General features: G+C 33.4%; 2 protein-coding genes across 2 annotated transcripts; both read left to right on the forward strand.

Annotated features, from left to right (window-relative positions):
- The first annotated feature begins 6,512 nt into the window (after nt 1-6,512).
- LOC136823965 (uncharacterized) lies at nt 6,513-11,228 on the forward strand. Its single transcript, XM_067080122.1, has 4 exons — nt 6,513-7,413; nt 7,674-7,902; nt 8,276-8,802; nt 11,018-11,228. Exons 1-4 carry the CDS (start codon nt 6,611-6,613, stop codon nt 11,226-11,228), a joined length of 1,770 nt encoding a protein of 589 aa, XP_066936223.1. The 5' UTR covers nt 6,513-6,610.
- Nucleotides 11,229-14,318: 3,090 nt separating this feature from the next.
- LOC136823966 (uncharacterized) lies at nt 14,319-16,509 on the forward strand. Its single transcript, XM_067080123.1, has 3 exons — nt 14,319-14,526; nt 15,361-15,536; nt 16,356-16,509. Exons 1-3 carry the CDS (start codon nt 14,350-14,352, stop codon nt 16,507-16,509), a joined length of 507 nt encoding a protein of 168 aa, XP_066936224.1. The 5' UTR covers nt 14,319-14,349.
- The last annotated feature ends 467 nt before the right edge of the window (nt 16,510-16,976 follow it).

Genomic DNA, 16,976 nt, shown 5'->3' on the forward strand with positions numbered 1-16,976 from the left:
AGATCTCACCTTTCATAAATTTGTTTTATTCGTGATCTTAAGGCTTTCTCATCTTCAATTTTTGGAAAAAAAGTGGGAATTTGATGCAAGAGAGTTTAGGGGTCACTCACAAATCAATTTTAAGTTCAAATAACATCATATGACGTTTTGTCAGTTTGTGGGTGGGTTGGTCACAACACTCTAGTCGAAAATGGTGATGACGTTGAGTGTTGAGCATGAGTTGGTGTTGGTCTTGACTGAAGAAAAAGAAGCATAGTACCAGATTTTTGTGAATGACATTATGTGGGGTGGGTGGGTTTATTACCGTAAGTTGGTCTAATTTCGACATCCCTCCTCTAATTTCGACATGCTTATTTAAAGATATCCAGGCGTACCCAATCGATGAAATCGATACGGGAAATCAATCGATATTAATCGATTTTTATCAATAATAATCGATAGTGATCGATAAGTAATCGATAAACAATCGATAGCCAATCGATACTAAGACTTTACGTTCTTATCGATTGGATTTGATTGTTATCGATTGCTATCGATTAATCGCTGATTGCTTTCGATTATTATCGATTAATATCGATTTCTTTATATTCGCTAAAAACGCAACCCTACCGTGGTTTTTCTAATTTAACGCGTGGCAATAAATAATTATTTTTGACACTACGTGTGAAAAACTAGAGAACAATTAATTACGATATTAAGTGTTTTAAGTACGCGTTAAAGGCTTCTGTAATATATATTACATATAGATCGTATAATGTATTAACAAGCATTAGCTGATTTGGAGGAGCCAGAGGAGGATGACGAAGATCCCTTTAATTTGTGTTTTTGAAAGAAAGAAGTTTTTCAAAAATAAAACTTTCCTGTCTAATTTTAGCACAATCGATCGCAATTGATCTTAATCGATAACAATCGAATTCAATCGATGGCTAATCGATAATAATTGAATTTAATCGATGAAAATTGATACCAATCGATAATAAAATTTTACGCTCCTATCGATTGGCCATCGATTCGTAATCGATCGATCATCGATTACGAACGACTTTTATCGATTGACATCGATTAAATCGACAATCGATGTTATCGATTGGGTACGCCTGGAGATATGAATGATAGGAAGGTCCGAATCGCTGATTGAAACTTATTTTTTTTGCTAAGCAAACAGTAGAGGAGTCCATCAGTGATTCCGACCTTCCTATTATTGCTATCTCTTAAGAAGGATGTCGAAATTAGAAGAGGGATGTCGACATTAGGCCAACTCACGGTAGATATCAAAACGTCATATGACGTTATTTGAACTTAAAATCAATTTGTGAGTGACCCATTACAGTTAGGAACATTTGGCGAGTTCCTGTATGCAGCCGCAATCAAAAAAATCATAACATAACTCATTAAAAAATGGCGTTCGTGTCTTTTCACACTTTTTTTAGCCTAGACGATGTAGCAAACATAGTAGTAAGTATAAGCACACTGTGCTTTTAATTGGCTGAAATTTTTTTTTGCGTCGGAAAAACTTTTTCAAACTTTCAGCGATGATTGACCAAACTGTTACAATGAAAATCATCCAGCACATTTTTTATCTTCTTACATTCTTCATTTTCAATGAAACACTCAAAGTTTACTGAAGCGTGAAGGTAAGCACATTAGATATTCTTATAATTAATGATATTCATTGAAACACGCTTTGTTGTGAGCTGCGGAGGGGTGCATGACGTAAGTTGTGCGGCAACTAACTTGCCTATGTTGGAAGATCATATTGGGCGTTTTGGCGTTACCACCCTCGAAGCAACGGGCGCATTTGTGTTTCCGCAACTCTTTCCACCATTTTAGATGGCCTTAACAATAGATCCAAAAGGGCGCCATAATCTTGGAAGATAATTTGTTTTGGTCTCCGGCTTTGGGAAGTAGCAATGTTTTTTTTTTTTTTTTATGGAAAATGGTACCGTCAACTGCTCCAACTTGGGACTATCTGACGCAACATGGGACGGCCATTCCACCACCATTTCACCGAACCTCCAAAGTCATTTGATTTGAGTTTAATGAACCGCGTATTAAAAAATACACGATTTCTCTTTCGCACTAAGTAGGCTTTTAAATCGAAATATGAATAAATTCCGTGTAGTGGAACACGCGCGAATGTGAGCGTTTGACGTCACTCGCGCAGCAAGTTACACACTCGCTATTTGTTAATCTCATCGGGCGGTAGGCGGTTAGGCAGCTGCCGTTCTCTAATTCTCCATTCGGCTAAATGAAAACAAAAGTTAAAAAGGGCGCGCTATCAGTGAAAGTTATCGTGACATGTTATGACAGAAAGTATGATTGATAAACTTGGTGGAGTTATCAAAACAAATTTGTTGTCAAAGAGATTTAACAGTAAGTGAAAATACAGGCCACTGATATCAACAAGTCCCATGTTGCTTACACTCGTCCCAAGTTGGAGCAGTTGACGGTAAGAAACTTAAGTTTACAAGTGTCATTCAATTTTTGCTGGCTTATAGAATGGCAGGATCCTGGATGGTTTCCCTAACTGCATTAGATTGTCAACAAAGTGCTGTAAAATATCATTGCGCTACTTAATTAAAAAAGGACCACCCAGTTGAAAAGGGACCTAAGTTCATTTTAACGAAATTTTCTCAATTTCTGGCTCATTTTCTCTCTTTTGATGTATATTTAAAGTTAAAAAGGCTCAAAACTTCATACTGAAGCTCTGATAATAATGATGTTCAATTCAGTCCACTAAAATAAGCTTGGTTTAAGTTTTAAAGAGGCCCAAGTCGAATTGAATTGCAAATGGGCTTAAGTCCATGGTGCCTTCCACTTAAGCTCCCCCATCCCACTTTTCTGGTATGCCTATTTTTATATCTAATCTTGAATTTTAACAATCACATAATAGACTTTAAATAAAAGCGATTACAAAAGAAAGAAAAAAATGAAGAAAATCCACTGTGTACACAAAGAGTTATATAATTTAGTTTGTTTTTTGTGGATAGGGAAATTCCATGGGGAAGTTCCCTGACATTTAGGGAAGGATCAAAGTATCTTTACATTGACAGAATAGGGCACAGCTGTGTTAGATCATTTAACCCCCTCTCTTTTTCTCTTCTTTTCTTTTGTTCTCCTGTTTAAGTAAAGGTTCTTTTATTTATTTCTTCTTTTTTGAAAGTCGGAGGAGAAAAATTAAATAAAAGTTTTTGAAATCTCTATTTTATTTTTTTTCTATTTTGGTTGGCAAAAATAATGTTGGCGGATCCGTAAACCAATAAATAAAAATTTGCTAAGTTCATTCTACAAGAATATCTACTTCCGGGGGGGGGGGGGGTACTAGGGCCTTGCGAGCTGACGAGGGGTGCCTCCTGACTTTCGACCCTTTCAGGCCCTTACTGGGACTAAAATGGAGAAAACAAGGAAAATTTTGTGAATTTTACGGCCCTTACCGGGACAAATTTGACCAATTTCGACCAAATTTAAATCTTTCTTGGGTAAAAAGTTGAAATTTTCTTATTTCTCCTACCCTTAGTGGGACTGAAATTTGGTTTTCTGATTTTTCCGACCCTTAGCGGGGCTTTGGAAATCCAAAAAAAGTACCCTTAAGGGCGGCACATACCTTACCCTCCATTTGCCTAAGTATCCCCCCCAGATCTACTTTCCAAAAGAATGCCTTTTTATTTAAAAAATAACTTATAGCTATATATGGCTTTCAGAAAACATTTATATACTTCAAAGCTTTACCATCAAAAATGGTTCCAGAATAAAGAAAGAAATTTAATTGCAATTTTCTCAAAATGACCAAAATGGACTTAGGTCCCTGTTTGAATTAAGGCTCACAGGACTTAGGCCCCTTTTGAATTAAGGCAGCGATTCAATAAATAAAGAACTTTAAATCTTAAATTTTTTTGAAGAATTGGTGCAAAAAAGTGAAAAATGAGAAAGTTTCATTTTTTTATTAGTTAAATCAAAATAGGGGATTCAGAAAATTTTCTATGTTTGGATTTTGCACAAACCCCTGTAACTATGGGTGAGCACCCTGTTGCTAAGATGTTAGCTTGAAATCGAAAATGAAAGTAGATATTAGATCGCACTCAAAATCCTGTTATCTTGATATAGGTGTTTTAGTCTATACTGACAAAAGAATTCAATTACAAAATATAATCATAGTGTCAGCCCCCCTGCTAGTTGGGGGGGGGAGTTACACCCTAAATTTTTCAGGAGGGGGCTGGAAGTACACCACTTTTTGGGGGGAGCTAAAATCTCATCACTTAACGTGGGGGCTCATAGTTTGGCCCCCCCTCTTCTTAAGGGGGGATGACACCTTCCAAAAAAGTGAAGAAGGGGGGATCAGAAATTTTCACTAAAAAGGGGGGATAGCAAGGAGGGGGGATCGTTTAAGAAAGGGGGGGGGGGCTTGCATATATTGTAGATTATTTTCCAGCACTGTTATGAAATTTGGTCTGCATGAAAAGAAGTTCTTTATTTTCACTAAAAAGTGGTATTATATTTGCCAGACTTAATTTTTCTTTACTGTTTCCCTTCCCTTTTTACCATAAAAAATTTAGCCCGAAACCCTTGGGGGATAGACATTTTTAAAGGTTGGGGGGATGCCAAGAAGGGGGGTCATTTAAGAAGGGGGGATCAGACCCCTTTCCGCACTATGGGGCTAAAATAATTCAGCTTAATAGTTGGCTTCAATTACCCAAATTGAAACTCACGAATCTGAAAAATCTTAGCCTGCGGCGCAATATTTTTATAAAAAGTGTACAAAATATTTTATCTAAACTTACAACTGAATGCAATTTACATTGGAAAAACCTTTTTTACTGGATCAATTTTTTGAAATTGTCTAGAGTCAAAAGTCCTGGGGGCTCTGGGGGGCTAACAAAAAATTCATAAATCTTTGCAATGCCCACCATCAAGCATGTTTCAGTTTTCAATAAAATTGATTTTTGAAGTCGGAACTATTTAAAAATCGCCAGAACAACCTGTTTTCGCCGGAAAGACAGTATTTCTTGAATTTCTCAAGCTGTCTTTTATATTTTTTTATGAAATTTTGCACACTGATGCAAAATGACAATACCTAAAATATGACAGAGCAAAAACATGGCCGAGTCAGATTTTTGAGAAAAATTATGTATGCCGGAAATCGCCGTTTTTGCAGATTTGAATTGGGCTTTTTCCTTATATTTCTTTGTTTTTTCACTTAAAAAAATTATTGATAACAATGCCACCATCAAGCATGATTCAATTGTCAATAAAACTTTTGCAATTTTGCAAGTGGAACTTTCTTTTTCTTTTTTCCCTACTCCCCTTCCCTTTTCCCCCCATCAACAATCAATGATGAAATTTAATGCATTTTTGCTAACCGCTATAATATTTTCTTGGGATGAGCTGGAGTTTTTATAAGATACTTCACTAATTGGTCATTTGAAATAATAGAGATGACGCATTCTTTAGAAAAAGCAATAAAATCCTTTGTCTCAAGATTCAACCATCAACCGAATAATCGAAAACCTTGTAAAAACTCCAGCTTGACCCATTTTCCTAATGATTGTTTTTAATTTCTCCTTATTGCTATCTAAGTTTCATCATCAGGTAGGTCCATTCAGCATGTTGCTTGTTTTCTTTCTTTTGTAATCACTTTTATTTAAAGTCCTTTATGTGATTGTTAAAATTCAAGAGTAGATATAAAAATAGGCATACCGGAAAACTTGGATGAGGGAACCTAAGTGGGAACCCTAAGGGTGAGCCCTAAATGGGAACCAGGATGTCAGTCTTACATATACACATGTTTCAGTTTTTGTGTATGCATTTTTATGTTTCAGTTTATTTTAAGTGTTTTTTATCCATAGACTCTATCTATAACAACACCTTGCACTTTATTCTTTTGTCTTTAAATCTAAAAAATCGATACTTTAGGAAATTTCATAATATCCGATTTCTGATCTTGAAAAAGAAAAAAAAAAAAAATTAAAACATCAATTTTATTTTTATTTTTTTTCCATCCTGTCCAAAACTTTTCCTCATAATGTCTGTAAACCAGAAAATAAAAAAGTAATTGCCTTACATAACTTTGCATTTCTCAACTTGCTAATTCCCAGAGAAATTCCAATTGAAAATCCGATTGGATAGTTTCGGAATATCTTCATAATGGTAGATAATTTAGACTTGAAGTGTTTTACTGGGGAAAGGTTGTGTGAATTTTTTGATGTCAGTCTTGATTTTGTTGGTTGTTTTTTTACAACTCATCCATACAAAGGGGTGTGCTGCTATTCTACACAATGCTTCTAATTGAAGCTTGTGATTTGAAAATATTAACAATGACCACTTTTTTCGTAACATAGCAAAATCATGCAAAATCTGATAAGGAAATTAAAATCTTAGAATGAAAAGTTTACTTTTGAGCTGGGTGTCGACTGTAAAAAGTTTCATACAAATTTGTCTGTAGAAAAAATTAAATCCAGACACATTTCTGGAATTAAAAACCTGTTGCTTTTTTATGGTAGGGTGAAAATGAATAAGTGTTGAAAAATGAAAAGGTTTTAATTCTACACCGTTTATTATTTTTGATTCTGTTTATCTCAATTCCTCTTGTTTGTATAGATAAATTTATCCAGAAATGGTAGATAAATATAATCACAATCTTGAATTTGTTGAATATAATGATGAAAGACACCACCAGCACAACAAAGACCCAGTTCTGGAACTGCTTCCCGAGGAACTCAAAATAAAATCAACAAGAAAAGATCATGGACTGTATCTCAACACATCTGAAAAAGAGGAACTTTATCCATCTGAAAGGGAAAACCACGTTGAGTTTCATCCTAGAAGATACACTGAAGAAGATATCAGATATTCTGAACATGATCTAGCTAACGAAAATCATCCCGATAGAAAGGAAAATTATGAGGAACATATCTCTATATCAGCCTTTGTAGGTTTGCAAAAGGAAACCTTGACAAAAGATGAACACGAAAAGATCTTTGAAGATGATCAAAGAAATAAAATTAACGGATACTCATTTAAAGAAGAACACTCAGCAAATTGTCTCTCAGGTTCGGAACATAACTCTAAATTGAATTTATCTTCAAATAATAATGATAGTGCTGATAAGTCTCATGACCAACCCATTGAAGATAATCTTGACAGTGCTGTTCACACTCCACTGGAGTTTCCTACAATTGCAAATGGTCCTAGACCTAAAAAAGCTGCTCCTAAAAAGAGATATACCCGCACCCGGTATTCTAATGAAGAACTCCAAGTTGCCCTATCAAAATGTAGAGAAGGTCTCAGCATTAGAGAGTGTTCAAAGAAATATGGTATCCCTAAAAGCACACTGTGGGATAAATTGTCTTGTCGTACACCAGCAACTGTCCTTAGACCTGGTAGATCATTCAAAGTTTCAGATGCAGTAGAGAACAGGTATTTTATATCTTGCAAACAACTTTAGCTCAAGCATAATACCTTCCATTTAAAGGAACTGGTATAAAATATTTATATGTTGACCTGTATAAGCCTGAGAATATGTCTCACTATTATTATCAATTTGTTTTATCAGAATTGCAGGCCAATTAAGGTATTTGAAGTGGTTTAAGTTGACATGATGATTCTTGATTACTTGCTTGATTTTATCTCACGGGATGCAACTTTAAAATTATTTTTATTTTGTTAAACCTTTCCAGGCTAGTCAATTGGATTCTCAAGATGAACGAGGATGGATTCAAAGTCCAAGAAAAGCAAATCATTGAAGCCGTGAAATTGTTTCATGACAAATCAGAAGGTGTCAATGCAAATGATAATAGTCACAGTAAACCTGGGAAGGCTTGGTATAAGAACTTCTTAAAACGTTACCCAGCAGCACAACACAATCTGAGTGTCAATCATAAAAAAGCAGAATACTCAATTGAAATGGTATGGTTTTATTTATCAGAGAAGTAACTTTAAAGGGAAATTTGATGATCCATAAAATCATAAATTTGACTTTTGGGAAAATCCAGCAAAATCTAGTTGATTCTAATCTATTGGTTAATCAGAGTTAAATTTGACCTTTAAAAATCTTGATCAGAACTTTTTCCTATTATTACAAGGTGTCCAGTTGATTTCTCAAACTTCAAATATTAGTTTAACTTTCAATATTCTTTAAGATTTCTCTGGCAAAGAGAAAGTAATAATAAATATAGAGAAAAAAATATATATTACAAGTTTGTTTTAAATTTAAAAAGTTGTATTGATTCTCCAAAATTAAATATAAGCTACTAAAATCTTTAACAAATTAACTTTTTAGTTGCAGGCTTGGTATGACGAAACTGTTGATACTGAAGTTCCTGTTTTAGTAGAGAGTGTTGAATCTGTACAACCCAAACAACCAGAACCTACTACACCAAATCAAATCAGGTCAGTCCTTGATCATATAGAGCAGACTATCGGTGAAGAGAAATTAAATTATTACAGACAATGGAAAGAAAATGGTGAACTTTCAAAGAAAGATCCTTTATACACTGCTTGGTATGCTCTTGCAGTGGATCTAGATCGTATTCATAATTCCAATAAAAACAAAAGAAAAAGGAAATCGGAACAGCCAAGGGTTAATGGAAATTATGTCCATCAACATCATCATTTAGAGAACTCAAAAGTGGAACATCATCCATTGGAAAATGATTTGATAGATCTGAACTCAACAACAACTACCGCTCCAAATCTTGAATTCACTGAAAATAAAGACACTCGAACTGTTGAAAATAACTTACCGCAGTCACATTATAATGGAGCATATGTGAGCAATGAAAGTGAAAGTGTTCCACCAGATGATCGGTTAGGGTTGGTAGGTTCAAAGGAAACTAATTCAATGTCTACAGAAGATCATACAAATTTTACAAAGCCCCATCCAAGAAGAACTATGATGCTATCGTATAGTTCAAAATGATAATTTATTGCTAAAATCTATTTCAAATTTAGCTGGCAGTGTTTTTTCAAACCTCTATAACTTTTGATAGAATTTGAATTAAGTAGCGATTTTGTGCTCGTTGTAAAGACAAACAGGAGTGGGATATATTGTCATAAAAAAATAACTCAAAAAGATTGGAAAGTGAAGACTGAAAATGAAGAAGAAAAAAATCAACTTCTTTAATAATTGAGCTATAATTATTATTTTCACACGAGTGATTCTTTGATCTTAGAACATCATTAATGTAAAAAACGTTCAAAAAAATGTATTCAATCCGAAGATATAGTCCAAAGTTTATCAATGATTGACTTAAAAAATCATCAAAAAACAACAAAAAAGAGCCCTTGTTTAAGTCAACCAGGGCAAAGTTTTAGGGGTTATTTTTTGATTGAATGAATATTTTTTTAAATATTTTTTCGCATTTTTATGACGTTCTAAGATTGAAGAGTACAAAATTCTGATACAAAAATGAAGATCATAGCATTATTCTACAAGAAGTTGATTTTCTTCTTTTTCATGTTTCATCTTCGTTTTTCCATTTTTTCTAATAGTTCCACTCCAGATTATCTTTTCAAAGAGCACAAAATTGCTACTTAATTCAAATTCTATCAAAAGTTATAGAGGTTTGAAAAAACACTACCAGCTAATTTTAAATAGACTTTTCTTTGTTATCACTATATCCTCTCACTTCATTCAACTTTCCCTGAGCAAAGATTACTTTAGTAGTTTTTGAAGTAACAAAAACAAGCAAAGAAAATCTTCCTGCTTTTGCCTACAGTGATATATCCACAATTTTTTATTTCAGAAAACCTGCTAAATTTAGTCCTGAAAAGACCGTAAAAATCCTTTCAATACCTGTTTTTACCTGAATTTATTTACATATGAGAATTTTTATTTTTTTGTACATTGATATTCAGAGAGCTTGTGTGTAGATTTCAAATATATTTTCTATTCAAATTTTTATCAATATTGACAGCATGTCATAAATTAAAAACAGTATCTCCCAAAACCATGCTTTAGATTTTCAATGATTCTTTCCTACACTTACTTATTATGTGACATTTTCAAGACTTATTTTTTAATTTGGAGTGGATTTAATTCCGTGAATGAGCCAACAATCAACTGAAAATTGCCATTAATAAAACTGCAACTTTAGTCAGAAAATGGAAAATCTACAGTGTTTTTACCAATAAAGGCAAACTCTCCCAAAAATTAATGTGATTTTTAAAGTAAATTTTGAAGTCAGTCTAAAGATTGTCTCAATAACAGTCCCAAGTTCTAACACTTGTCACTCAATGTCAGACCCATTTTTCAAATTTAAAGTCAATTGTTTAATTTAAAGTCTGCATATATTTTTGGGACCGTCTTTATCTGTTCTATTTTTGTAAATACATTTTTCTAAAATTATGTTCATTTTCGACTAAGTTTATTTTTGTAGAAATTTATTTACTGATTGATTTAGAAAAGGAAATTTAAAGCAATAATTATTATTCATACAAAAGATGGAGAATCGTGATTTGAGATTTGTCTTTTATACTTAAGGGGGGGTACTAGGGTTGCGAGCTGATGGGGGGTGCTGCCCAGTTTTTGACCCTTGGACCCTTACCGGGACTAAAAATGAGAAAACAAAGGATATTGGGACAAATTTGACCAATTTTTGACCAAATTTCAATCTTTCCGGGGGTAAAAAGTTAAAATTTTCCTATTTCTCCGATCCTTTAGTGGGACTGAAATTTGATTTTCTACACCTGAATCCTGCTTCCTGTTGATGAAGTTCAACCTTTGGTTTTTCAAACCTTTAGGCTCTTGAAACGGAAATAGGCCCTGATGGACCTCTACCACAAGGGGCTATTGTGTTCTTTCTTGCAAAGTTTATTTCTGGTTTATTGAAAGTGTTTTTGAATGTATTTTCATTCTTTTCCTTTTTTCAGAAATATTAACCCATTCTAAAAGTTGTCCATTCTATCAAAATTATTGTATATAACTCTGATACACTGTTTTTATCTCGTTTAGTGATAAAAAAAATTTCAAGAGAAGGTATATCAAGTCAAAAGTTAAGATGGTGAATTATTTGTTGTTCAGAAGTGGGAAATATTGTACATTATTTTATTGGTGCAAAGTGAAAGATTCATTGGAAAATCTCAAGAAAAGAGTTGAGCTTCGATTTCACATTCCATCAGATTGTCAAAATATCACCAAGAATGGTCTAATGTTGGATGAGGAGACTTTTAAAACATTATATGTTGAGCGTTTTCATCAAGTTGTTGAATTGGATGTTCAAATTACAGATTGATTGCGATATAGAGATTGTTAAGGCTCGGAGAAAAGTTGCATATAATTTGTTAGAGACCGTAAAAATTCTTATAGATGATTATTTTACCTATAATGATGATTTAATAGTAGATTTAAAAAAAGATTTAGGTATTGACTCAACTGTGTTTCATTTGAATCAATTATGTGCAAAAATCAGTGTTGAGATGTCATATTTTCTTTATGAACACGTTGTTTTGAGTGATGACCAATTACTAGTGGATATATTCCTAGATGTGGTTACAGGTGATACAAAAAATCTGAAATTTCGATACGTTAAGAAAAGCAAATTAGAAAATGACAAAGATTTTGGTAATAATGACGAACGTTTTTTGGCCCATGGAAACTTTGTACCTCCAAGAATACGCATTTTCTTTCCTATGATAGAGGCATGCCTTGATGAAGTGAACACGTGTTTTCCTAATGATATCACCAGGTCTGATATTGAAATAGGAAGAGATTTGATAAATGGCAAGGGAAACATTGTTGCTAAATCAGAACTTGGCAAGTCACCTTTCAAATTGACAATCGTTTCCCCGAAACCTGAACCCAATGAAATTGCGAACCATCCTGGATTGATGCGGGAATTTTTGGACATTGGTTTCACGAAATTATCATACCCTTTCTTAGACGTCGGTTCGCTCTACGTAGATGATTTGAAAAGCTGGATTTGTCACATATTTGGAATCCGATGCCATGAGCAAGTTGTACTACGTGTTTACGAAAAGGACATTGCAACTGTTGATGAACTCTTGATCACTTCATGGGGCCCAATACCATGTTTATATTGGTTTGCAGTCTTCATTAATACAACCAATCATAAAGCTTTCAAACCCTTCAATTACCCAGATAAAAACCATATCAAAATGCAGAAAGTGCAATCTATTCCAATTATTATAAAATCTGAAAACAAAAACATGAATTTTCATTTTGAAAGTTGGATCAAGAAAAATGAAAGAATTGAAGAAGTGATTGAACAAAAACTCGACATACCGAAAAATCGACTCTGTATCAACCATAATTATCAACATGAAGATTTTGTTGCAGAACAAACAAAAAGAGTGTGGCAGGAAAATTTACATGCACTCAAAACGGAATGGCGCAAAATCAATCTATATAATAAAAGCATAAATTCTGAGTATTTCTATGATACTCCACCTAGTTCTCATTCTCCTCTTAAATACAATATAGGTGTATTTGTGAAAGACACCGAGTCAGAATTACTGGAGAACCTCCAGAAAAATGGAGTCCGAGCAAAACCTATCATGCAATCAGTTTTAATTAAACATGGAGGAAAAACCTTTTGTGAATTTTCCTTTTCAGTTTTGAATATGTTTGCTTGTCCAGGAGATCAACAATATCAAACTATATGTCAGTTTATCAGGAGACAATTTTCAGACATCACGCCTGAAGTTATATCTTTAAAACCTGAAGGCGACATAGCTAATGATCAGTCAAAAGATTCTGTATTTAATTTGTTTTTAAATCCTTTAAGATTCCAAGGAGATGTTGACACCTTCTGTCAGAAATATGGTCTTGCAAAAAAATTAAAGATCAACTTTTTGACGGGACAGTTTTCAGTTGATTTATTTTCAGAAGAGGGTCGCAAATTGGAGGATATTCATGATCTTAAGACTTATGTTTACGAAAAGAAAGGAATCCCACCTCATTTACAATCATACTTTCACAATCGAATCGAATTATCTTATGGTGCACGTCTCTTTGAATTTTTGTCATTGGGGACTAAGTGCACGTTGAATTTAGTTGTACTTCCAGCTAAAGACATTGACATCAAATGTACTTTAGGAAAAGAAGAATTTTCATTGCAAATAAAAGAAACATGTACAATGTTGGATTTGAAAAAGAAAGTAGGTGAACAGTGTGGCTTAAGTATGGAATTGTTCAGGATCCAATTAAACTGTAGTAGAGATTACGACGATTTAATACCTATCTGGGAGCTGGGAGTATATAATATGATCATCCGAAGAGCAGTGTATTTTACCATCCATCAAACTGATGGTAAAGTTTTGGTTGAAAAAGACAGACATTTCTTTTTTGATGAGGGAAAAGATACTATTGAATCATTACAGAAAGAAATACAAGAGCAATATTTCAGGAATGAAAGTAAAGGAGGAATTCTATTGAAAAATCGAGAATTTGATTCGGATACTAAATTGATCGACATTTGGGAGATAATCATTACATTTGTTGTTTACTCTGAACCAGTCAATGTTTGTAATATATGTTGATTCATAAGCACTGTTACTTTCATAGGGAGACATATAATTTTTAGGTGTTTCCAAAGACTTTTTTTATTAATTTCCATCTTTTCCAGTAAGTAAGTATTCAATATAATTATCAGAAAATAAGATATATTTTTACCGAAATTATCATATATGGAGGAATTTCACGAATGAGGAGTTTTTATAAATCATCTACATGAGAAATATTTTCTAGGATTTCTGAAGTTTTCTGCAAAACCTATTAAATCAACTCTAAGGATTATTGGGATTTCTAGAAATCTCATACTTTACATAACCCCAGATTTCGAGATGATAAGATTCATATTACAGTTGACGCTCTCTAATTCGACGTTCTACTATTCGGTACGTACTACTATTCGATAATATTAAAAGCTACCGTCATGGAGAAACTCTCATAAATGGTGCTCTACTATTCGATGAAAATCCAATTTCCCTTGAAAATCGAAGCGGAGAGCGACAACTGTATGTTGATGTATGATCTGAATACTTGGAAAAGCTTTTGTCAATTATTTTAATTAATTGGGTATTAATATTTTGAAAAGTGACTTATATATAATGTCATGCATGTTTATGTTGGTGTATGTGTTGAATAGCTGGACAGGTTTACATAAGGGGGTTGTAGCATGAATAGACAATTTGGACAATATTTGACTTTTTATCAAAATCCGTTGTAAATCAATGAAAACTGATAAAAATTTATAAGTATTTTGGGAATTGGTATTTTAACTTTCTTTAAAAGTCATTTCCCAAACGATTTTGAATGAAATGTAACTTAATAAAAATGTTATATACTTTGAATTTATAGGAATCTTCATTTTCCCAAAAAAACGAAAAAATACAATGGGGAAGACATCAAAAAAGAAAAATAAGCAACAGAAAAAGACAAATAAAACCAAAAAACCTACAGATGCAACAAATTCATCCCATCAAGATGTTGAGAAATTGGAATTTGCACTTATGTCCGATTTGGAGTCTGGTACTTTGGAAGAATCGAGAATGTCAGATATGCTTCAAGTGGTATTTTTATAGTTTGCTTATAATCAACATCTTGAAAAATTTTTTTTTAAATTCAATTTTTGCCTTTGAATGTTAAGTCATGTTATTTCGCGTCACGTCACCATTCTATTTAAAGTTTTAATTTTCAGAAGACTTGAACGCCATTTAAATTGGATTATACCTTTATGCAACCTCGTTCCCTGCTTATAATCAGCTTTCTGATGCTTACTGGTAGCGCTAGATGATATTCTCTGGTGTCAATCAGGAACGTAAATAAAGCCTGGGATTCACGGGGACGAGTTTGACCTTCATGTTAAATAACTTTTACCCCTTTGAAAATGATATAGATCTCTGAAACAGATGGGATTTACGGTTGACTTTCTCTTATTAAATGATTCTTTTCAAATTAGAAAGAGAGAGTTTTTACTGGTAGACATACCAAGCTGAAGGAAGTAAAATATGTTACTTTGAATTACTGAAGTACTTGAATAATCAACGTTTAAATTCGAGTGAGTTGACTTCATATTTTATTCATAAAAAACAGAAGTAAATCAATCTGATCAGAAAATTTCAGTAGGGATAGAAAAAATAATATTTTGCAATGTTATAATATTTTGTTTATTTTCTCTGCGGGGGACAAAAATTAGATTATAATTTTCCACTGGGGACGATATCTTGGTCAATTTTTCCAATGAAAGGGGGTCCTACTTAGTTTAGGTATAAACCAACAAAAATCATAAAAAAGAAATAAGTTTATACCTAAACTAGGTCCTACTGGGTATGTGAAAGCAGACCGTTTACTGTATACATTTTTTTGTGTAGAAAATTTCATATGTCCTGTTATTTCTCCATTAGATTGCAGAAAAGAGTTACGAAGAAGATATTACTTGTGCACTGGCCACCATCTCTGGCTTTGTTCTTTTGAACAAAGGTGTACAATTGTTTGTGGCCAAGCAAGGAATACAAAGGATCTGCGGACTACTTCTTAATAACAGCCCTGATATCCGTGAGAAAACTATCGGTACCTTCCAGTAAGTTTAAGAGAAATTATTAGTTTTTAACGGTAGGGTTATCGTTAAAAGTAATACGTCGTTGAAAAGATAATTTCATAAATTTTAAGAGTTTTATATAAAAGGCTAAAATTATCTTTCCCAACTTGTTATTAAATTATTAAATCTATCTATTTCTTATTAAATTTATCTTTTTCCTATCAAAGGCAAAGCAATATATGGTCTGCAAGTTTTATTTCTGGAACAGACTTCAATGATTGTCTAAAAGTAAGATTATGTTAGGAAGACTTCTTTGTCTAGAATACATTGTCTTTTACACAATCATTGAAGGTAAACTGAATTATCAACCGAGCTGATTTTGTAATGAACTACAGTAAAGTAGACACCTCTGATTAGCGGACAATTTCATTTTCTCCGGTTCGTTTCCTACTCAAAATCTCATAAAAATTGTTTTCAAGAGGCGGACACTCAATTAGAGGTTCTCTTTTATAGCAACTGTCCAAATTATTTTTGAAAATTTGCAGTTTTCCCTTGTTCCAGTCGAGGAATTTGTTTGGGTCAGCGAAATTATAGACCACTGGCACTTAAATGTCTATAGCCACTAATAAATAGCTAACCTTTCTCTTGTTCTTTTATGCTTTAGTATCTCTAGATAAATACTTCAGACTGAAACTTTATTTTTTCAAAATCCCAACACTTCTATTAAGTGGACACTAACCCGTTTCCACCGAAGGTGTCCGCTAACTAGACGTTCCACACATTACACGATTGGCTAATTTAAGATTCAAGTTTTTTGTTTTTTAATTTATCCCAAATCATTTTGTTGTTTTGTTTCCATAGGAATGCATTATTAACTGGTGGTGATGAATTTGCCGATTGCGTCACCAAACAAGGTGTCATGAAAGCACTCATGGATGCTTTCAAAAATGTGAGTTCTACCTTAAGGGAACTCATTTTGACGGGAACTAATTTTGACGAGCGGCAAAAATCCTGAAAATTTTTAATTTTAGCAAGAACTTATTTTGGCGATGGTGAATTTGTTTTAATTTTGGTGGGAACTAATTTTGACGAATGACAGCGTAAATCTGTTCTATTTTGCCTTACTTGAAGCTTTTTTTGTAAATTCAAGAAGTTATTTAGGCAAAATACCAAAAAAATTAATTTTGGCGAGAACTTATTTTGGCGAGTGAGCAAAATATTTAATTTTGGCGGGAACCAATTTTGGCGAATTTTGTCTAAATTCGCCGAATTCGCCAAAATTAGTTTCCGCCAAAATAATCGAAGTTCTTCATACTAAGGATGGGCAGATTTCCCGATGAAGAATTTCCAGGGAGTTTAAGCAAAGTTTTTTATTTTTCGAGGGATTAAAAGACTAATTATAGTTCGTCCACCCTCACTTTAAGTTGATGCTGATGATATGAGCCCTCCCCACTGGGGAATGGGTCCTACTCCTTGCGAAGT

The sequence above is a fragment of the Clytia hemisphaerica genome, unplaced genomic scaffold (assembly GCF_902728285.1).
Source record: "Clytia hemisphaerica strain Z4C2 unplaced genomic scaffold, Clytia hemisphaerica genome assembly, whole genome shotgun sequence".
NCBI classification, from domain to species: domain Eukaryota; kingdom Metazoa; phylum Cnidaria; class Hydrozoa; order Leptothecata; family Clytiidae; genus Clytia; species Clytia hemisphaerica.